Here is a 23499-nt window from a genome sequence, read left to right as displayed (position 1 = left end):
AATGGCCTTATTGTCTTTGAGTGCTCCTTTAGCACCCTGATTTCCCAGTGGCACACTAAGTGTTTGGCAGGTTTCATTCCTTTACTGTACTTAAAAAAAAAATTTGCTGTTACTTTTTGAGTCTTTGGCTAGTATGAAGGCTATCAAGTCATTAGTTTACCACCTTTCAACTTACCTAGCCTTTGAGAAAATTCATAGAATTTCTTTAGCTTGCCTACTAATGGAACAACTGCACCCCATGCCTTCTCCTGCAATTTTTCGTCAGAGGGATGCTGTATCGCCTTGAAAATTGAACACATGGAGAAAGAAAAAAAGTCACACCTCGCTTAACAACAGGAATCAAGACTAGGAAAGTTTTCTTTCATTCAAAATATGTATTAAAAGAGGTTGATCAGAGGTACTGATGGAAAACAAAAGAAGGGAGCATCATTCTTTAGATTGTGGGAAGGGAACTGTTTCTCCAGATATTATGGGTGCAACCAGTGTCCTATTATGAGTCAGATTTTAATTGAAAATTATAAGCTGGTGCCTTTCATCACATACTGTACCCTGTTATGCACATTCTTTACACATACACAATGAAAATAATTAAGCACACTTTATGAACATAATACTTTATAGGATGTAAACACTATTAAACAATTACTTTTATGTGGATGATTTTTAAGTTGCCTAAAACACAAAAAAGGAAACAATTTACACAGTACAATCTACTTGGTCAAACCACTGCTTTATCAGGATACTCCAAGAGAATGAGTTTAGCCTAATTTAATGATCATGGATAGTACACAAAGTTAGTTTCAGCTTCAGCAATCGGTATCAGGCAATGGGGAGGGAGAACCAACCACCTTTAGCTCATGGAATTTTTATATGATCAAGTCAATACCGCTGGCAGAATATGACACCAGGGAAAAAGTGACTACACATCTCAGGTAGTTGAGATTTTCTGGTGTTCTGACAGTAGTGCTGTGTCAGAACATTTGATATATAAACATTCTATATTAATTGCAGTTAGCTTTGCAGTATTTTGTCACATTTTACAGGAAAACATTTATTCAAAAATTAAATTGTGTAACATTGAGTTCTAGAATAGCAAGTTATTCAACAGTGTCAATCAAGATCTACATTTGCTCGTATTTGGAATTTTGCTTAAAAGAGGAACACTCAAATATTAGCTGACCCCTTTGTACTTTTCAGATCAGATAATGAGAAATTCAGATATGTTATTTCATGCAGAATTTTAGTACAAACAGTATATTTAATTCTATTAAATTATTTAGAAAAATTTTACTGGAGTAAATATTAAAGTGTAGAGTAATTTCCTTTCTCCCAACACTAACAGGAAGCATAATGCATGCAAACAATCTTATTGATTTTTTCCTTCCATACTGTAAGGTATTGGGGAATTTAATTTTCTTTTAAAATGTTTCCTAGTCTTAACCTTCCCTTCCCAGTCAACTTAGATGAGAAATGTACATATATCACCTCTCTTACAGGAAGGATATTAAAATTTTGAAAATAGACACTCTTGGAAAGAGTTGCTGTGTAAGATACCAACAGGCAGGAAGTTTAGAAGTTTAGAAATTCTAAACAGGAAGTTTAGAAATTCTAATGTTCCAGCATAATATCTGTGAACTGATACACTTTTATTTTCATCTGTCTAGTTTATACTGGTTACTACATTGTTTCACTTCTTGTTCACTGCTTTCTTACATGTCTTGCTGCAAACCTTGTGTTTCAGTCGTTACTTTTGAACTAATTCTTATTATTTGTTAAAAATGTTAGTTGATTTCTAACAGTGTGGAGGTATAAGGTGGGAGTTTTTGTATATTAACACTTCATTTCTCTCTCCATCCCTGGTTCTCATCATTGTGGACACACTCAGATCGCTCAGTGGTGTCCCAATACAGTAACTTCTCACTTAAAGTTGTCCTACTTAACGTTGTTTTGTTGCTGATCAATTAAAGAACATGCTTGTTTAAAGTTTTGCAATGCTCCCTTATAATGTTGTTTGACAGCCTCCTGACAGAAAGAGCAGCCCGTTGGAGCTAGCTGGTAGGGGCTTGGACCCAGGGTAGACCGGAAGCCCCCCTATCAGCTGCCCACTTCCCTAAGTTCCCAGTGCTGCAACCGCCCAGCAGGCTATCAATTGCAGGGCAGTTAGGCTGTCCCTCCCCCTCACTGCCATGTGCTGCTCCTGCTCTCTGCCTTGGAGCTGTTCCCAGGAGCCTTCTGCTTGCTGTGCAAGGGGGATGAGAGGAAGAGGGGTACTAATGTCAGGGTGTCCCCTCCTCCCCTCTCCTTTACCCCATCTAAACAGAGCAGGGGCGGGATACGACAGGGCTCAGGATGGAGGGAGCTTGCTGGCAGCAGCTGCTGTCTCAACTTGCTGATCTACTTAAAAAGGCAGCGTACTTAGAGGGGGGTCATCATATTTAAATGGACAATGCGCGTCTCTCTCACACACACGGTGTGTGTCTCTGTCTCTCTCTGCCATGCTGTCTCCCCTCCCTCCTCACGCTCTACAAGGCAGCATGAATGGCTACACTGACAATGTGTTAACCCTTGAGGGCTCAGCCAAGTGCTAGTTCATCATTTAGCAGTAAGGCATTCCCTGGGAAATATCCCACCCTCTTACTCCACCACCTCAACCAACTTCACAATCATCATTGCTGGGTACAGTATTAAATTGTTTAAAACTTATATTGTGTGTGTGTGTGTGTGTGTGTGTGTGTGTGTGTGTGTGTGTAAAAAATATAGTCTTTTGTCTGGCAAAAAAAGTTTCCCTGGAACCTACTCCCCCCCTTTACATTAATTCTTATGGGGAAACTGGATTCACTTAACATTGTTTTGCTTAAAGTAGCATTTTTCAGGAACCTAACTAAAACATTAAGTGAGGAGTTATCATATGGTACTTTAAGTATATTTATATAGAAATCAGTAGACTTTAGACATCTGTTTTCTTATTCAATTATTCAAAGCTGGGTGCAGTAGTAATAGTCAACAGAACACCAAAGTGTGCCTGAATGTATCAAAATGAAAGACTCTGGGCTCACCAGTCTAATCATTCCAAACTGATTCACAAACCTTGACTGTGACACTGTACTATGACCACTCTGGTCTAAGCCAAGCCCAGCAGTTAACATGAAAGGTTCAAGTAGTGATTAAAATCTTCAGCAGAAGATTCAAGTTTCAGGAGCCATCCAAGTCCATATTCAGAAAACAGAAACAGAAAAGGCAGACAATACCCTGAATTGTACACAAAAGAGTTGCTCCAGAATTGCAATTGTTATTGTAGATGGGAGAGATATGGGGGTGAGAGCAAACAAGTCAGTTTGGGACACCACTGCAGGTTGCCTATATTGCCTACAACTGCCGAAAACAATTCTGCCAGCTGTGACCAAAAGAGCTAATAGGATCCTGCGATGCATAAAAGGAGAACCTCGAGTACGAGTAGAGAGGTTATTTTCCCTCTGTATTTGGAACTGGTGCAGTTGCTGCTGGAATGGTTTTTGCCTTCCTCTGCAGCATGGGGCACAGGTCACTTGCTGTTTTGAACTAGATTAAATGGCAAATTCTCTGCAACTTTACATCATTAAATCAAGATTTGAGGACTTCAGTAACTCAGCCAGAGGTTATGAGCTATTACATGAGTGGGTGCATGAGGCTTTGTGACCTGTGGTGTGCATGAAGTCAGATTAGATCAGTGGACTGCATATGCAGTTCTCTCTGTATTATGTTGGCCACATCCACACAATATACATACTACCTATATGGCCCTGAGGATGTCACATGGGCTGCATCTGTGTGCGCATTGGGCCGCAAGCGGCCCACAGGTTGAGAACCACTGGATTTGATGATCACAATTGTCCGTTCTGGCCTTAAATTCTGAGTCTATGAGCCAAGCAAATATTATGTCCAGTTCTGGTGCCCACAAATTCAAGAAGGATTTTGATGAATTGGAGAGGATTCAGAGAAGAGCCATGATAATAATTAAAGGGTAGAAAACATGCCGTATAGTGACTGAGCTTTTGAGTCTATCTATTTAGCTTAATAAAGAGACGGTTAAGGAGTGACTTGTTTACAGCCTATAAATATCTACACGGGGTACAAATATTTAATAATGGGCTCTTCAATCTAGCAGAGTAATGTATAACACGATCCAATGGCTGGAGCTGAAACTCAACAAATTTAGACTGGAAATAAGGCATAACTTTTTTAACAGTGAGATTAATTAACCATTGGAACAACTGATCCAGGGTTGTGGTGGATTTTCCATCACTGAGAATTTTTAAATCAAGATTGGATATTTTTCTAAAAGATCTGCTCTAGGAATTATTTTTGGGAAAGTTCTATGGCCAGTGTTACACAGGTGATCAGACTAGATGATCACAATGGTCCCTTCTGGCCTTCGAATCTATGAACACTGAGGTTGTGCTCAGCTTTGCATTAAAAGCTGTTCAGGTCTGCAAAGTTTGACTTTTTTCTTGTCTATTTTTCTTTTAAATAAGTTGGACTTAAGAGCAGACCAGAGAAGTACCGTGTGGTGCCTTTTTAAACTCCATTGATGGTGATGGGTATATAAAATTAGTCTAGGCAATTTCCACAGACCTTTAGTTACTTGCAGTAGGGTTACCTCTGGAGAAGAGCTGTTATATTGGTCTGGCTGAGGACAACAATAGGACTTCATATACTTTTGGGGCATGGTGCACTGAGCGGAGAACTATGAATTCTCTAGGAATAGGAAGACTGCCTACTCCACCATTTTATTGGAAGCAAGGAACAACTGGAACAAGCTATTAGAGGGAACCCCCCCGACCCCCACAATCTCTAGTTCATATAAGGTTATTAAAATGTATTATGGGGGCATTTCTTGTCTCTCAAGATTTGCACAGCAATTTTTCCCAGCAACCAAAACATGGCTCCAACTGCTACTCCTGCAAACTCACCTATGAATCTGAAAGGCAAGCTATGTTCTTTCTGCATTATTATAAGTAATAAAGATTCTGCAATTTCAGCTTAGTTAACAACGATTACGTGAGGTCAGAAAAATCTTCTATAGTCTCCAACAGCTGTGTTAGCTTGCAATAGTAAACAAAAATGAAAAAGTTGTTTTAGTCAGTAAAGTCAGCAAACGTTATTGAATATACACAGAAAGCAGATCTCTGTCTCAGGCGAGTGACCCAAGATCCAGCAGCAAGAATCCTGTTAAGATAAAAGCTTTAGAGGAAACATCTTTTTATTACTCAACTATGTGCGTTTAATATGAAAGTTATTGAAGACAAATATAGTAGCCAGTGATTTTTTTTTAAATCACAACATTTTAGAGTAGAGCCATATTTCAAAGTAGAATATTTTCATTTCAGATTATTAATACAATAGTCCTGCCAGAGAAACTGAAAATTAGCTCGTCTATCTGTTCCAGGTTATGTATGCTAACAACATTCTATAGAATCGTGTGTATGATCGCAAAATATCTAACGATGCTTTACCTCTCGTATTTCGTGGCCAGCTCCTCTGTATGACTGTAAGTCTTCCAGGATTCCTTCTGCATCCTTTAGCACTACATTCACCTGATTATAAATTTCCTTTTCAGATTCTGTAGGCTGGGCATCTAAACAGTAGGAGAGCATATTAAATAATTTGTTTAACTGCGTGAGTTTTTAAGAAGTCCACCATGATTGAAAGGACAAAGTTCCTAATGAATTCTTGTATAACTATTATTCCATTTACTGCATAAAGCTACCACTATATCTCTGAGAAACTTTACAAAGATAACTACAGTTGTGTATATTCCCCCATCATTGTTTGAATTTGAAATTTTCGTGTATGAGGTCTACAGGCAGCGGGGATGTTAAAACCTTAAATTTACCTTCCAGATTACCAAACATTACCACCCATGGTTAGTTACAATTTTAAGGTTTTTTTTAAAATTAAAATTGACAAGTTTTAATATGTTTTTATTTATCAAACTATACTAGGATTTATTCTTACTTTTAGGATGCAGTAGGAACTCAGTGGAAGAGCCATAGGTGAGTTATGGAAAGACACACTGATTAAAGATATACTAAAAGTGTTACAAAACAAGGTAGTCTTATCTACTTTCATTTTAAAAAATTGTACACTTTTATATATTTTAAGTTTTTGGAGCAGGAACTGTATTTTTGTGTATTCTTTATAGCCCTGGGCACATTCTCAGTTCTGAATATACTAAAATATAAATGCCGATTAAGGGCCAGTAATCTAATTGGTCATGAGAAGATCCATTGTAACTGGCTCAAAGACAGATGCAACAAATTGTTAAAGCCACCTGTGTAGATTCTCCTGTATACTGTCTATAATTGGGATATGTTGTTATCCCACATAATAGGATAATTAAATCTCTCTCTTTCAGATATAAGACACTCTCCCTCTCTGGGTATCATTTAAGTAATATTATATTTGCCTAATAAATACAAAACTAATTCATAAAAACAATGTATATGTTTTAAGAAATGTCATAATATTTTTGTGGTCTAACAAGTTTTTTTTTGTTTTTTTAATATTTAGGAGCATCATCCCTAATCCAAACATTTTATTTCATAAATTATTTACCTGAGGTGAGATCAGATTGTGAGAAAAAAAAGTTATAAAAAAATATAATTTTGGCTCCTTTTATATCCCTAACTGGTGATTATGGTGTCAGAAAGAAAAGCTATTGAGACCAATGAAACTGGTCATTACTTCTGAACTCTGCAACTTTAACATTGACACTATTTCTTAGCTATCTACACTGGTAAATGAGTTAGGAAATAAACTTTCAAAAGTAAATTAATCTAAAGATTTTCAAAGTACAAAATCCAGGTAATTATATTGACCAAATAAACATTTTTCTAGTAAGGATTATCTGTAAACAATAGACCACTAATGCTTATATTTCATGCGTTAGGTGCAGCTAGGCCTGTACAAATTTAATGTAACTAATCAATACCACATTAAAGGTAAATTAGAGTAAAGGGTCTTCTCTCCATGATACAAATGCCTAACTCCCAAAATAAAGCCAGCCCGCTGGGGTAGCAGTTCCTGCTCTTCGGACTGTTTGTTTTCTGCCTACTGTACACACGCTGTAGGGAATGCCTGGCATCCTGGAGTACGGGATCCCCCGCGCCTGGCTCTCCCTCCATGGGACTTGACAAGCAAAGCTGCCGTGGTCCTAGAGGAGACACAGACTCTGTTCCACTTTTGGCAGACTCTGCTGGCTTGTGACAGACACCAGGTGCCTGCACATTAGTGAAGAGTGTTTGGAATAGCTGCTTTCCCCAGCTGGTTCCTTGCAGCTCAGGTCATGTGTAGCTGTGGCCAATGTGTTCCATGGGATATGTTGCCTGATTCTTTGTAGGTTATTTAAATGGCTTCTATTAAGTTATACAAATGTAAATAAAGTGCATTGTGGTCCATGAGAAAAAAAAATAAAAGAACATTGATTGAAGTTGGGCACACCCATCAACTGAAGCATACATCCGTTAATTTTACACATTGTGGAAAACAGTTTTAATGCATGGATCATGATGGAACAAAAAGGTTAAACACACATTATCTATCTGGTTTTGGTATATTCAGTTTTGTTAAACCACAAAAATAGGACATCTATGTTACGTGCATAAAGATGGGGCATTGTTAGCAAGTGCACCTAAGTAGACCTTGCAACAGTTTATTAATACTTAACATTTCAATTTTAAGAAGTGTCCGAACACAAGGAAGCTTGCTGCTCCCTTTTTAAAAGGAAAAAATAGCACCACATTGATTAGGTCTGACTACAGAAATAACTGGCCAACATTTTTGAGATTGTCATAGAAAAGTCTGATTTATAATTTTGAAAGCTGCTGAAGACTGCTGTAAGAAATTAAGATAAAAATGGGGGAAAATAGCAGACAGGTAAACAGCAGTTTACTATTAACAGTTCATGTACAAACATGAAATGCTATAGTACATGAAATACTATAGGACAGTACAGCCTAATATAAAGCTCTGTAGCATTCCAGAGTATTTGCATTGTTAAATAATTCAATCAAGACTTGCCACTTTGGTTCTCTTATACTGAATACATTTCCTGTAAGCTTAAAGCTTTTCCATTATCCTTCCTTGCTTCACCCTCCTTATAAAGGATGCTCCTTTTAGACACTGACAGAGTAGTAGAAGGATTTGTGAAGATACTAGCCAATGTCAGAAATTCTACACAGAATGGATATGCTGAGTTGATGCATTAGGGTATATTGTGCTCTTCATTTCTGAAGTCATCTGAGGTGACACCACCTAGATATTCATCTCTGGGGACTGGAAGTAGGGCTGTTTCAGTTAAGGGTTTCTGGCTATGGAGCTCATTCCCGCAGGATGGTTAGGGAAGTGAACGAGGAGGAGGAGGGATATTTATGCCGCTGTTTATTTTAAAGACAATCATTTAATAACTGGTTGAATTTACTTATGTCATGCACTCAGAAAAAGGATGAGGGGTTGATACAATTATTCATTCTAAAGCAAAGTTGAAAGAGCTCCCACTCTTGCTTATATGACAAGATCAGGATTCTACATTTCTCTTGTAACACCTGATGACAGCAAAAACACCAAAAGCTCTGCAATGTTTAAATGGTTGAGGTTGTCATTTGTTTCTGGGGGAAATTACAAACTTAGATCTTTCAGGTAAACAGGCTAACTTCACCTTATACTTGCTGTTACCAATGCAGACCTGGGATGCATAAACAGGGGAAACTTGAGTAGTAGAGAGATTATTTTATCTCTATATTTGGCACTGGTGTGACCACTGCTGGAATACTGTGCCCAGGTATGGTGCCCATACTTCAAGAAGGATGTTAATAAATGAGAGAGGACTCAGAGAAGAGCCATGAGAATGATTAAAGTATTAGAAAACACGATGTATCACGATAGAGTCAAAGAGCTTAATCTATTTAGTTTAACCAAGAGAAGATTAAGGAGTGACTCAATTACAGTCTACAAGTACTTACATGGGGAACACATATTTAATAATGGGTTCTTCAGTCTAGCAGAGAAAGCATGACCCAATGGCTGGAAATTGAAACTAGACAAATTTAGACTGGAGAGAAGGTGTAAATTTTTAAAGGTGAGAGTAGTTAACCATTGAAACATTTTACCAAGGACTGTGGTGGATTCTCCATTACTCAGAATTTTAAAATAAATAGATGATTTTCTAAAAGATACACTCCAGGAATTATTTTGGGGAAGTTTATGGCTTGTGCTATACAGGAGGTCAGACTAGATCAGAGGTGGGCAAACTACGGCACGCAGGACCCTCCTGCCTGGCCTCTGAGCTCCTGGCCCAGGAGGCTAGCCCCTGGCCCCTCCCCTTCTGTTCCTCCTCCCCCACAGCGCCACCAGCGCAATGCTCTGGGCAGCAGGGCTGCGAGCTCTTGCTGGGCAGTGCAGTTGCAGAGCCGCAACCTGAGCCGGTGCTCTGTGCTGCGTAGTGGCGGTGGCTGGCTCCAGCTGGGCGGCGCGCCTGCCTGTCCTGGTGCTCTGGGCGGCCCGGCTGTAGTGCCGTCAGCCACCGGTGCTCCAGGCAGTGCGGTAAAGCGGAAGGGAGCAGAGGTGGCTGGATAGAGTGCCAGGGAATTTGGGGTGGTGGTTGGGGGCAGGTGTGTGGATAGGGGTTGGGGTGGCCTGGACTAGCCCGCCCTAGACTAGATGATCACAGTGTTCACTTCTGGCCTTGAAATCTACGAACCTACATTTCTAGATTATAAACTAGAAAGACTGGCCCAGTTGTTTCAAGCAACTGATGAGTCCTTTTAGAGCTAATGTTCAATGAATTTTAAAATCTAATTGGTATGGGAATGCACTAGATTCAATATATATCTAGGAATCCAGAAAAGCTATACAGTATTGCACTGAAGTAATAAGAACTAGTAGGACTGTCACAAGGACTGAATATTGGCTGAAGGACAGTACAGAAGAGTATGACAGACAGTTTATCAAGGAAGGGGGGATGCAGTTGCCCATTCTAGTGCCAGAAGTGAATCTAACTTAAGAGGGAGAGGAATTATTTAGGATAGTTTAAACAATGAAATTGAGCAAATAATTTACACTGCATATCAGTAAATACTTCCCTAATGGCAAATTCTATTGTACTGTGAAATATTCTCCCCAGAAGTAACAGCCCAGGAACCAGCAAAGAGAGCTCTAAAAAAGGGAGGTTGAGTAGGAGTTTGTAGGGCAGAGAGAGAGAGAGAGAGAGAGAGAGAGAGAGAGAGAGAGAGAGAGAGGCGGGGGGAGGGTTCCCACTCTTCTGACAGGAGCTTAGGAAGGAAAACTATGACAGCTGCAGAGACAGCAGTGCTAGTGACCCAAAGAAGGGAAGAAACAATTAAGATGACTGGATGTGGACACCATGGTATTTACATTATTCTGGAGTAGGTATCTGGAAGCTGCTTTGCTTGTATAAAGTGCCACCTGAAGATCTGAAGTTTGGAGACACAGCTAGAAACTATGGTTCAGTTTTGAAGGGGATTGGAGTGGATGATGGAGGGAAGGAGAGAGGAGGCTGAAGGGAAACCTCAAGTCTTGGAGATGGATGCTGGACCAGAGGACTGAGGTAGACTGCTGAATGAGGAAAGTGGCCAGTGGAAGCATGTGACTATGAGAACAAGTCAGAGGAAAAGACTGGCTAGCGAAGGAGAAATAGATATGAATAGCTTACTTTTTATGTTCACCATGTATGAATAGCTTACTGAGTTGGAACAAAGTGAAGACACAGGCGGTAACAAGATGAGAGAGCAAGGGAGAAGAGAAGAACAGCTAATCCTACAATAAAGAGGGAAAGACAATGGAGATAGCCAGAATTCAGAGTCCCAGAAAGAAAGAGGATGATGCACAAAAGACTACAAGTGATAACAGAAGACAAGACGACTTGCTGCTAGAAAGAACAGAAGGGGGAAGGCAGGAGAATCGCACTCACACCAGGAAGGGGCAGGTCTACGTAACTGTGGACTCCCTACTAAGGAGAGGAACAGACAGGTCTGATCTCAAGAACAGAAGGGTGTGTTGTCTGCCAGGAGCTAAGATACAGGATGTGGTCCTGAAGCTAAAGAAGATCCTAATGGGAGTGGGAAAGAATCCACTGATTGTCCTTCATGTCAGAACAAATTATACTCTCTGATGCGTCCCAGCAAAAATCTGTGCCAGGCTGGGAAAGACACTCAAAGAAATGGAGGCTCAGGAGATCTACATTGGGATTCTACCTGTCCCTTGAAGAGGAGAGAGAAGGCGAGACAAGATTATGGTTATCAGTAAATGGCTTAGCCAATGGTGCTATAAGGAGGGCTTTGGGACATTCAATCATTGGGAGGCATTCATGGACAGGGAACTGTTCTTAGGGGATGAACTCCACCTGAACAGGAAGGGAAATAACTTCTGGGATAGAGGTTGGGACAACTGATAAAAAGCTTTCAACTAGGAATTTGGGGAAGACGGTTGGGAGATCCTCATGTTATCTCCACACGTGATGCTAATACTGAATGGTAGGAAAATTAAGTAAAAGATGGAGAAAGGAACAACAGAGGATAGGAAAACAGAAAACAGGAAACCGTATCAATACCAATCAAAATAACAATGAGGTAGGCTGTAGCTAGTTGGGCAAGGAATCTAGGTAAGACCAAGCAGAAACAACTAAGATGTCTGTAAACTAATGCAACGAACACAGGTAACAAAAAGGAGGAATGCGAACTACTGGCGCAGGAAGTGAAACCAGATATTATAGGGAAAACGGAAACATGATGGAATAATAGTCATAACTGGAAAACAGGTATTGAAGGGTATGTGCTGTTCAAGAAAGACAGAAATAAAGGGAAAGGAGGTTGAGTAGCACTGTATATTAATGACGAGGTAGGCCATAAAAGAATTAGAAGTGATGGAATGGAAAAAATTGAATTTGTTTGGATCAAAATCACTTTGGGAAAGAAAGGTAACAAAGGCTCCAGTAGAATAGTGCATAAATAAATACTACTGAGAATTGTGTGATTATGGGGGACTTTAATTTCCCAGATATAGATTGGAGGACAAATGCGACTGATAATGGTAGAAACCAGATATTCCAGGATGTGATAGCTGACAGATTTCTTCACCGAAGTCATGAAACAACAAGCGGAGAAGCCATTTTTGATTTAGTATGGGTAAATATTGAAGACCTCACAGAAAAAAAAGTTACCTACTTTTCGTAACTGTTGTTCTTTGAGATGTACTGCTCGTATCCATTCCATTCTAGGTGTGTGTGTGCCCACGTGCACAGGTGTCGGAGATTTTTTGCCTTAGCAATATCCATAGGGTCAGCAGTGGCACCCCCTTGAGTGCTGCGCTCATGCACTGGTACATCAGGCGCCGCTGAACCTACGCCCTCTCAGTTCCTTCTTGCTGGCAAATACGATAGAAGGGCAAGAGGGCGGGTAACAGAATAGACATAAGCAACAAATCTCAAAGAATAATAGTTACGAAAGGTAGGCAACCATTTTTTCTTCTTCAAGCGCTTGCTCGTGTCGATTCCATTCCAGGTGACTCACAAGCAGTGCCAATGGAGGTGGGCTCAGAGTTCATGGTCTTGCAGCACTACCCTGCCAAAGCCAGCATCATCCTGGGCCTGCTGGGTGAGCGCATAATGGAACGTAAATGTGTGGACAGACAACCAGGTAGCAGCTCTACAGATCTCCTGGATTAGCACCTCAGCTAAGAAGGCCGCAGATGCTGCTTGTGCTCTAGTCGAGCGTGCTTTGACTATTGCTGGTGGAGGCACACTCACCAGCTAGTACTGTCGGATGTAGGCTGTGATCCAGAATGAAATTCTTTGAGCAGACACAAGGCGACCCTTCTTCCGGTCTGCCACGAACAGTTGTGTTGACTTATGGAACGACCGTGTCCTATCGATATAGATGGCCAGTGCTCTCTGGACATCCAGGGCGTGTAACCTGCGCTTCTCTTCAGATTTATGGGGCTTCAGAAAGAAGACCGGTAAGAAAATGTCCTGGCTGGTATGAAACTGGGAAACTACCTTGGGCAGGAACATCAGGTGCGGCTGGAGCTGGACCTTATCTTTGTAGGACATAACTGCCACCAGAAACGCAAACTTCCAGGAGAGAAGGAGAAGAAAGCAGCAAGCCAGAGGTTAGAAGGGAAACTCCATGAGCCTTGACAGCATGAGCTTCAAATCCCAGGGAGGGACAGGATCCCGGACATGAGGGTAAAGATGTTCCAGACCTTTCAAGAACTGGGCTGTCATGTCTTGAGCGAAGACCGACTTGCCTTGGAATGGAGGGTGGAAAGCTGAAATAGCAGTCAGGTGGACCCTGACAGATGACACGGACAAGCCCTGAAGTTTGACGTGCAGAAGATAGTCCGGAATCACTTGCAGCAAGGCCCGGATGTGCTGATCCAAAGCCCAGCACGTGAATCTTTTCCACTTAACCTGGTAGGTTGCTCTGGTGGAAGGCTTTATGCTACCCAACGAGAACTGTTGCACCCGGGTCGAGCATTCCCACTCTTCTGCATTTAGCCATGCAGCTGCCACGCTGTCAAGTGCAACACTTCCAGGTTCGAATGCAGGAGACTGCCGTGGTTCTTGGACAGTAGGTCCAACTTGAGAGGAAGCCACAGCAGTTCGGCTACCGAAAGGTCCAGCAGCATGCCGAACCAGTGCTGGTGAGGCCATTTGGGGGCTATCAGGATAACCCTCGCCCTGTCTTGTTTGATCTTCACGAGGACTCTGTGGGATCAATGGCACTGGCTGGAAGGTGTACATCAGGGTTCCCAAACACAGAAGCAGGAAAGCATCTGACGGGGAACCCTTGTCCATCCCCTGGAGTAAACAGAACACGGGGCATTTCCTGTTCTGGCATGCATTTCCTGTTCTGGTGGGATGTGAACAAGTCCACCAGGGCAGTTTCTCACTTTCCCCTTGCCGATGATCCATAGCCTTTGTCACCCAGTGCCAGGGAGCCATGCTTTTTGGTCTTTTTGGACACCAGCAACGGGGAACGGTGCCAGGGGTGGCACTGCACACTGAAACACTTAGTGAATCCTGTGGGGCTGCACAGAGGCCAGATGCAGGGCAGACTTCCTGTGAAGAGCCCGTAGCCGAGTAACCCGCTCCTTTTGCATGCGGGGCCAGAAGTTTTTACAACTTCAGCACTTATCTCTAACATGTGATTCTCCTAAGCACTTGAGGCAGCTGCCATGGGGGTCACTTACAGACAGGTCTGTTGCAGTCCACGCAAGGCTTAAACCCAGGAGACCAGGGCACACCCCACCTGGGGCGAAGTCCCTGCTGGGACCCAACTACACTTAACAACTACTTAACACTAACTACTATAAACAAACTATTTATAAGGCCCTAAGGTGTGAAGTCAGTAGACGAAAAACCGCTAGCCCTTGCAATGCAAGGAAAGGTGTTCAGACTAACCACCATGGGAGGTAAGAAGGAACTGAGAGGGCATAGGGTTGGCGGTGCCTAATATACTGGCATATGAGCACGGCACTCAAGGGGGCGCCACTGCTGACCCTATGGATACCTCTAAGGCAAAAATCTCCAACAACCATGCAGGTGGGAGCATGCACACCTAGAATGGAATTGACATTAGCAAGCACTTGAAGAAAAACTGCTTGTAGAAGACAATCAAAAGCTATGTGCACACTACCACTTACTGTGGTATAACATACATCACTCGGATGTGAATAAGCCACCTCTGAGTGACGTAAATTACACCGACTTAAGCATTGGTGTGTACAGAGCTATGTCAGTTAGAGGGCTTCTCCTGGTAACATAGCTACTGCCATTCACGGGGGCTGGAGTAATTAAGTCGATGAGAGACCTCGCTCCCATCAGTTTAGAGTGTCTGCACTCTCAGTGTTACAGCGGTGCAGCTGCACAGGTGCAACAGCACTGCTGTAACCTCTGTAGTTTAGCCATAGCCTTAGTTCAAGTGATCAAGAGTTAATTCAGTTTAAATCAAACAGAAGGATAAACAAAAATAGGTCTTCAATTAGGGTCCTTGATTTCAAAAGGGCAAAGTTTAAAATATTAAGGGAATTAGGGAAGTGGACTGGACTAAAGAACTCAAGGATCCGATTGTGAAGAAGGCTTGGAATTACTTTAAATCAAAGTTGCAGAAACTATCTGAAGATTGCATCCCAAGCAAGGAGAAAAAATTGTAGGGAAAGGTTGCAGACCTAACTGGATGAACAAACACCTTAAATAGGTTATTAAGAGAAAGCAGAAAGTCTACAAGGAATGGAAGAAGAGACGGATCAGCAAGGATCTCTTGGGAGATCAGAAAGTGTAGGGAAAGTGAAAACTGCCAAAAGCCAAGCAGAGCTTGACCTTGTGTAGGAAATTAAAACCAAATGTAAAAGGTTCTTTAGTGATACACATAAAAAGAAAAAAAAAAGAAAGAAGAAGTGGGACCACTAAGCACTGAGGATGAGGTGGAGATTAAAAATAAATCTAAATGAAAACGTTGCCTCAATTTTTAATAAGAATAACGAGATGCTTGAGGACAGTGGTAGGGTGACTAATGGGTATGAGGATATGGAAGTAGAAGTTACCACATCCTGTGTGGAAACCAAACTCAAACAGCTTAATGGGACCAAATTGGGGGACCTTAATATTCTTGGATGGACATTATTCAAGGAACTGGCACATGAAATTGCAATCCCAACAGGAAGGATTTTTAATGAATCCAGGAGCCCGGGTCATACCTTATGATTGGAGAATTGCAAATATAGTACTTATATTTAAAAAAGGAAAAGAACAGTGATCGAGGAAACTACAGGCCCCTTAATTTGACCTCCATTGTATGCAAAGTCTTAGAACAAATTTGAAAGAGAGTAGTTAAGACAGAGGTAAAGGGTGACTGGGATAAAAAGAACATGGTTTTACAAAAGGTAGATCATGCCAGACCAACCTGATTTAATTCTTTGAGAAGATAACCAATTTTCTAAACAAAGGAAATGCAGTAGATCTAATCAATCTGATTTTCAGTAAATCATTTGATACAGTTCCATATGGAAATGAGTTGATTTGGAGAAGATGGGGATTAATGTGAGAACTGGTTAAAGGGAAGACTACAATAGGTTATACTGAAAAGAGAACTGTCAGGCTGAAGGGAAATTACTAGTGGAGTTCCCTCAGGGATCCATCCTTGGACCCATCTTATTCATTAATGATCTTGGCACAAAAGGGGAGTATGCTAATGAAATCTGCGGATGACACAAAGTTGGGAGGTACTGCCAATCCAGAAAAGGACCAGAATATCTTACAAGAAGATTTGGATGACCAGGAAAACTGGAGTAATAGAAATGGAATGAAATTTAGTAGGGTTAGCAAGGTTATGCACTTAGGGACTAACAACAAGAGTTTCTACTATAAGCTAGGGATGTATCAGTTGGAAGTGACAGGAAAGGGCTAAGACATGGGTTTATTGGTTGATTACAGGATGACTATGAGCCACCAATGTGATGTGGCCATGGAAAAGACTAATGAAATCATTGGATGTAGCAGATGAAGTATTTTTTGTAGAGATAGGAAAGTGTTATTACCATTATACAAAGCATGGGTGAGATCTCCTCTGGAATACCATGTGAAATTCTGGTCTCCCATTTTTAAGAAGGATGAATTCAAAATGGAACAGGTGCAGAGAGGGGCTACTAAGATGATCAGAGGAATGGAGAACCTATCTTGCCAGAGGAGACTTAAGGAGCTTGGCTTGTTTAGCCTAACAAAAGAAAGGCTACAGGGAGCAATAAACACCAGGAAGGGAGAGGAGTTATTTAAGTTAAGAGCCAATGGTGGCACAAGAACAAATGCATATAAACTGACCATCAATGAGTTTAAGTTTGAAATTAGATGAAGGTTTATAACCATCAGAGGAGTGAAGTTCTGGAACAGTGGGGGCAAAAAACCTAACTGGTTTCAAGTTTGAGCAGTTTATGGAAGGGATGGTATGATGAGATTGCTCAACGGCATACGGCCCATCCACAACTCCTATTAGGAAATATCTCCAACAGTTGCAGATGGGACACTAGATGGGGAGGGCTCTGAGTCACCATAGGGAGCTCTTTTCCAAGCGTCTGGCTGGTGGGTCTCACCCATATGCTCAGGGTCTAACTGATCACAATATTTGAGGGTCAGAAAGGAATTTTCCAGGTCATATTGATAGAGACCCTGGTGGGTGGGGGCTGCCTTCCTCTGCAGCATAGACCATAAGTCACTTTCTGGCTTTAACTAGAGTAGATGGTGGATTCTCTGTAATGTGAAGTCTTTACATCAAGATTTGAGGACTCTGGATTCTATTTGTTTTTCAACTTTACTTGTTGAGTACTAATCAATATTTGCTCTTTTGAAGCAATTACACCAACCTATAAGGTCCACTGTCATCACCCTCTACTGCCCTGTTCCAACGACTCCTGTGTGTGTTTTCACAAATAACCACACCATACTGTCCCCACCGTAGCTCAGCCCCTTACACTGGTGGTCTTAGAATGTTGGTGCACGGTTGGGTGACCGGACAGCAAATGTGAAAAATCAGGACGGGATGGGAGGTAATAGGCGCCTATATAAGAAAAAGCCCAAAATATCGGGACTGTTCCTATAAAACCGGGACATCTGGTCACCCAAGTGCATGGACACAAGTAGAAAAGAAAAGGCTACTATTGGTTTTCAGATATTTAAGGAGCATTACAATAATGCTGAGTTTAAAACCACCAGTGTTGCAACACACTGACAATAGCTAAAGGGAAAGCCAACAGCCCATCATACCAACTTTCTTGATATTCTCTCTTTGCATTCTCTGAAAGCCAGTGAGATTACTATCAGTGAAATCTAGCACCAAACAAAATTAAGTCTAGAAGTCTCAGAGACTGGCGTACAAATCCATACTACGTCTTTCAGGTTCAGCATGTATCCTTAGTAAACCTTATGGAGGTTAACTTTGTGCTGGGTACTGCATTCTCTGATAATACAGGTGTTTGACAACTAACCTTTTCAAGAGGTCATTGTGAAGTGTGTTTATAGGCTTGAATTATATGGAACAATGACCCAAAAGTAGCTTGTTCTGTAACACTGATGGGCCAAACATAGCAGCTAGCAAATTTGTATTTAATATAAAGCTTCCTCACTTGCCCACATAAAACACGACATTAAGTTTATCAAAAGATCAAATGCCAAGTCTTGAAGTATAAGATCTTGACTGTATCAAAGCCAAGATTCTGTAAATGCAAGCCATCTGAAACAGAACAGAGAATAGAGAGAGGCACGGACACGAAGTACAGTAGCAGAACCAAATGCAAGTTCAAAATGAACAAAAAACACATGACCTAAAATTCAGCCATAAATAAGCTGCTTCATTTGATTGCATATGTAAATACTTTGTGTCAGCAACCTGCTTATCCCCATGCCAATTACCATTTTTCATGCTGAAAACATGCACTTTGCAATAGAACTGATCATTTTAAAAGGTCAAAACATTTTAAAAACTTAGCACAGATTTTTATCACATTTTAAGTTTGCTAGATGTATGATTCTTACCACTAAAGTCATTTGATGAAGTGCTATTAAATAGCCTAGAGCGTATGGAGTGCATCTTTATTCCAACATTCTAATACACAACTCAAAATCTCCCACAGTTAATATTTTACTGTCCTGAGACATGATAATTCATAAAGTGTATTAATAATATTAAAGAAAATTTTAAAAAACAGTAAACCAAAGAAATTATACATAAAAGGCAGCTATGCCAAGATATAGTAAGGAACGTAAATATATTCAGGAAAGTCAATATTTCTACTGTTTTAAAGATTAAATTTAACTTTTTAAACCAGTTTTTTCACATTAAAACCAATACACCAAAACGGCATTGTTTTGGCAAAAAGGGGAAATTTAAAAAAAATGGAGAGTGCACTTCATATTTATGCTATAACAATATTTGCTCTCTTAATATTTCACTTACATATTATTGATTATATTTTACTAAAAGGGCAACTCTCTTTCCCCACAGACTAACAGCATTAGTTTGCTTTTTTCGTGTGCTTTGGTGCACATCTGGGAAGTTAAATATAGCCAAAAGCAAAGCAGTTAAACATGCACAGCAGCAGCCAATAACACTTACCTGCCATTCTTAGCCCATATTACGTCATGCAATATGGAGCAAACAAAAAGCAGAAATAATCAAAAGATATGTGAACCTTTCAGGACATTTGGCACTGATCAGGAAAGGAGATTTTTTTCTTTGCTAAAAATTACTAAAGTTCTGAATGTGGATTTTCGGGTTTTTTTTTGGTGAACTGTAGGAAGCACTTCTGTGCCTAGTCAAGTTAGGTTCACATGTAATGCACCTTTAACATGCTGCTGTTAGAGAGTTATGAATGGCTTTTGTGAACTGATTAGCATGGTTAGCATACCAACGACTGTTTCAGCATATATTGGTATAGTGTGGACGATGGGATTCACATTAGTATTCTAGTTCTGGAATCTGTAAGCAAGTTTTGGCAAGTCATTCTACAATACTTTTTAAGTTATGACATTTTGAGAGGATTATTTACCTCTATGTACTTAAAGGGTTTTGGTTTTTTTAAAGGGATGAATAGACCATTATATGTGCAGGCTCTTCAGCTGTTTTGCAATTCGTGAAGTCTCAAATTTACAAGGCATAACATAAGGGGCAGATATTTTCTTTAAAATGTATTAATGTCTAGAAAAGGCACAAAAGCATATCGGATCCCTATAGACAATGGAATATCAAAAACGTTAGGTAAGAAACTCGCTTCTGGCTTCCCTTTTTTTTTTTTTTTTTTTTTAAAAAAAGACAAGCTTACCTTTGTTAATATAAATATAGTGGGATATTGACAATTATTTTACTTTCCAATTGTTCACAAAAGTATTCATAACTCGGTCATGCAAAGTAGTTAGAATGATGGCAAAGTGAAGACATATGTTTAGCATGAGACAAAAATGCAGTCTACTGCAGGCAAAGAGAATAGATATATAAAATCATCTTCTCACTTTCAAAATCAAGGAAAAAATTTGGCCCCTGCTCAAGGTCTGTGCATGTCAAAACTTTAAGAAGGTTCCCCATGTTAAGGTACCTGTCGAGACAAGAATGAGAGAAAAGAGAATATCCCTTTATAAGAAGAAACAGCCCAAATATAGTAGAATGAAGGTGGGGGGGCGGGGGGAGTCCAAACAGTTCCTTCAGACATAAAAGCTTCCTTCAGTTTCCTGCTATGGTGCATGCTGGTGGAGGGTAATCCCCACCTCCAAGGATGTACAACGGGTGATCCTAGAGATGCAATGTGGATTTCCTGTAAAAAGTGACAGACATATGTCACCCACATCTTCATAGTCTCTCCTGTGAGAAAGAAGAGCTCCAACTGAAGGCTTTATAAGTGAATAAATTCCATCTCACTGAGCCAGTGTCTGTGCCTTCAAGGGTAAGTATCCTATATGCAGCATGGCTACTATGTTAATTTTGACCCAGACTGCGTTTGATGATGTGGAAGGGTGGAGAACGTTTTTTTCCTTTACAATTTTGTTAAAGGAGAAACATCATAGAAAGCTGCATCCAGACAGTTTTTTCATTTCAGTTTAATGTGTACAAAAAACAACATAGCACCATATGTGATCCTAGAGATCCTGCGATCTTTAGGTAATGCACCTGAAAATTAACAGGTGCGACGCCCAAATTCACTTCGATTCATGACTTTAAATCCTGGGTAAAAACAATACTAGCCCTGCTATGAATGAACAAGCTGGAATCAGACAGGGATTTTACTGTTCCTTCATACAAGTCTGTACATTTCACTATGGCACACACATTTTTCATTGTATGGCTAGTTGATTTGCAGGCAGATGAAAGGACATCACCGACCAGAGAGACCCAAAATGATTAAGCACATGAAAATCAAGAATTACATAGTAGCATGATGGTGGCTTGCCTCTACTGAAAAAACAAAACAAAACATGCAACCCTTTCTTAGACTGTGCTTTTGCAGCTGCGGTTCCCTTCGCCTTCACGGTGGTAGAGGGTACACGCAATCCTACTGTTACCATTTTAAATGCACCAGCTGTGAAGGGCTGAAAGACTTACTTTCAAAATCCAAGAAAAAATGTGCTGCATTGTGGTCTATGTCCCTGGTTAGCACTTTAATGAGATTACCCATGCCAGCCAACCTAAAAATAAAAATGGCAAAATTGTTTAGTTCCAATAATTGTTTCCTTTTTTAAGCAGAGGACGGGGGTCCATTTAGGGCTGGCTCCTTTGTGGTTTCACACATGTGCTCATTCACCAACTTGTGGCTTGGACAGGGCTAACATGCATTTTGTGCAAGTGCCATTCCACCTATCCCTTCTCAGAAATAAGTGGTTAATGAAAAAGAAGGTGACAATTTATACAGAAAAACTAAATTCTGCCATTATGCGTATCCAACTATGACAAACATTTGTATCCAACTATGAAAGACCAAGGAGTAATTCTAGCATTATTGTTGCTTAATAATGAGTAGCGTGTGATTTGCAGTGTCCCATGGGGTGGTCACAGCTGTATCACAGACTGGGTGGAATCATGGTGTCCATTATAAATACAATTTTCTTCCTCTCTCTAAAATCCAGAAGAAATGCAATTCTGGCTAGAAATCTGGTAGGAGTAGTCTGTAGCAGAGGACAATTTTCCCCACCAAAATTGAAGTTAAATTGACAAGCCAAATAAGTTAAACTTTATTCCCCCAAAATATGAGCGAATCACATTTGAAAGGTTCTTCTTATGCTTTTCTGCTGCATCTTAGCTAAAACAAACAGAGAGTGAAAGAAAGATTAATTGTGGTTTATTAGATTCACTTGGCTGAGACATAAATCCACATGATGAAACCTCAAACATTACCAGCAAATTTTAGGAGTAATTAAATGCTTAAGTAGGAATGCCAGAATGACACATCATGAAAGGGCAGCATTTTCAATGCACATCAATAGTTCTAAGACCAACATATAGCTCTCCACCATGCTTTGGCAAGATCTGCAGAACAGCAAAGAGCATGAGCCAACCTAAATTCAATGGGGTGCTTTAACAATGCTGCCGCTACAAGGCCCAAACCCAAATACTTACTACCAGAACTATCCCATTTCAGAAGCTTCACTAAACTAAAAAATGTGAGATGTGGATTTCAAGCACTTAAAAATAAAAATGTTAAACTAAGGCCAGATCAATAGTCTGACTTATGGGTTCAAATGGAAGGAGCCAAGAAGGAAGTTTATTGATCTGCAATTCATTGAATGCATTTGTATAAAAACCAAAGAAATCCAGTGTTTTTCACTAAGGTGCTTTGAATCCTTTACTCATGGCAGCAATGTTTATTTGGAGAGGGAGAGCACAAGACCATTCACTCTGAATTATTAGTGACTTGTAGAGTACTTGACTGAAGCAGCGACCAGTAAGTTAAGCAAGCCATTGAATCTCATAGTGCTTGGAATCAGGAAAAGGAATTGGGATAATTTGGAAAGAAGTCAACTAAAGACACTGGAAACAGGGCCCACTACTCCTATCCATCTGATTAGATAGTACCCCAGAATACATCACATGATGTGAGAAGCGGGGCGGGGGGGGGGGATTAATCCAAGACATGCACAAGGTCATTGGTGTTTTCCACAAGCTCTACTTACAGTGTTTTGTTTATTTACGGATAACAAAGCATTTCAGAAGCCATTTACAATGAAGTCAGACAAAAGGCAGGCAATTATGAAATTGTTGGACAGTAATGAGAAAATCTCTCTCCATAGTGAAGATTTATACATGCTGCTCAATTTTAGCCGCTCTCTAAAGTCCTAGAAAAAAGGTCACATGCACCTCAAATTATGAAAGTCTGATCCATATTTTTGCAATATGGAACTTGAGAAGTCAAACAGCTGGTAATAATCTTTGGAAAATTCTCCCTATCCTTTTTGCCATATACCTCATATCAAAACACAGCTATTTTAGAAACTCCAAATGAAGTTTATTTTTAAGATCTTAGCAAGATATAGTACCCAAGACCAATAAGGGGAGCAGTGGGGGGCAAAAAACCTAGCTGGCTTCAAGACTGAGCTTGATCAGTTTATACAGTTATGATCAGACTGCCTACAATGGCATGTGAATAATCTGTGATTGCTAGTAGCAAATATCCCCAATGGCTAGCGATGGGATACTATATGGGAAGACCTCTGAGTACTACAGAGCAGCGGTTCTCAACTGCGGGTCCACAAGCCCTTTCAAGAGGGCTGCGGGGCCCTGCAGCTAGAGCCCTGATCCCTGGTGCCCGCCATGGGGCTGAAGCCAGGAGGGCGTGGGGCTGAAGCCCCAATCCCTGGCGCCCCCCAGGGGGCTGAATCCCTGATCCCTGGTGCCCCCTGGGGGGCTGAAGCTAGGAGGTGGGGGAGCTGAATCCCAGAGCCCGAGCCCTGGTGCTCCCTGTGGGGCAGAAGCC

The 23499-nt window shown here is 40.7% G+C and overlaps 1 protein-coding gene across 7 annotated transcripts in view; it reads right to left on the bottom strand.

Annotated features, from left to right (window-relative positions):
• CYRIB (CYFIP related Rac1 interactor B) overlaps positions 1-23499 on the bottom strand; it is a 140320-nt gene that overhangs the window by 22737 nt on the left and 94084 nt on the right. For 5 of the 7 annotated variants that reach the window (XM_038389917.2, XM_043507346.1, XM_038389909.2 and 2 more), the window contains 3 exons: positions 20051-20133; positions 5493-5614; positions 176-281 (listed from right to left, as the gene is read on the bottom strand). In XM_038389917.2, the coding sequence (XP_038245845.1) occupies positions 176-281; positions 5493-5614; positions 20051-20123 (301 nt within the window). In that variant the 5' untranslated portion in view covers positions 20124-20133. Of the gene's footprint in view, positions 1-175; positions 282-5492; positions 5615-20050; positions 20134-21134; positions 21218-23499 lie in introns of those variants that run through there. The other 2 variants (XM_043507348.1, XM_038389918.2) reach the window with 2 other exon arrangements.

This window comes from Dermochelys coriacea, chromosome 2 (genome assembly GCF_009764565.3).
Source record: "Dermochelys coriacea isolate rDerCor1 chromosome 2, rDerCor1.pri.v4, whole genome shotgun sequence".
In the NCBI taxonomy this organism is placed as follows: domain Eukaryota; kingdom Metazoa; phylum Chordata; order Testudines; family Dermochelyidae; genus Dermochelys; species Dermochelys coriacea.
Note: the sequence above shows the minus strand (reverse complement) of the source record. Positions and strands in the feature narration are given on the sequence as shown.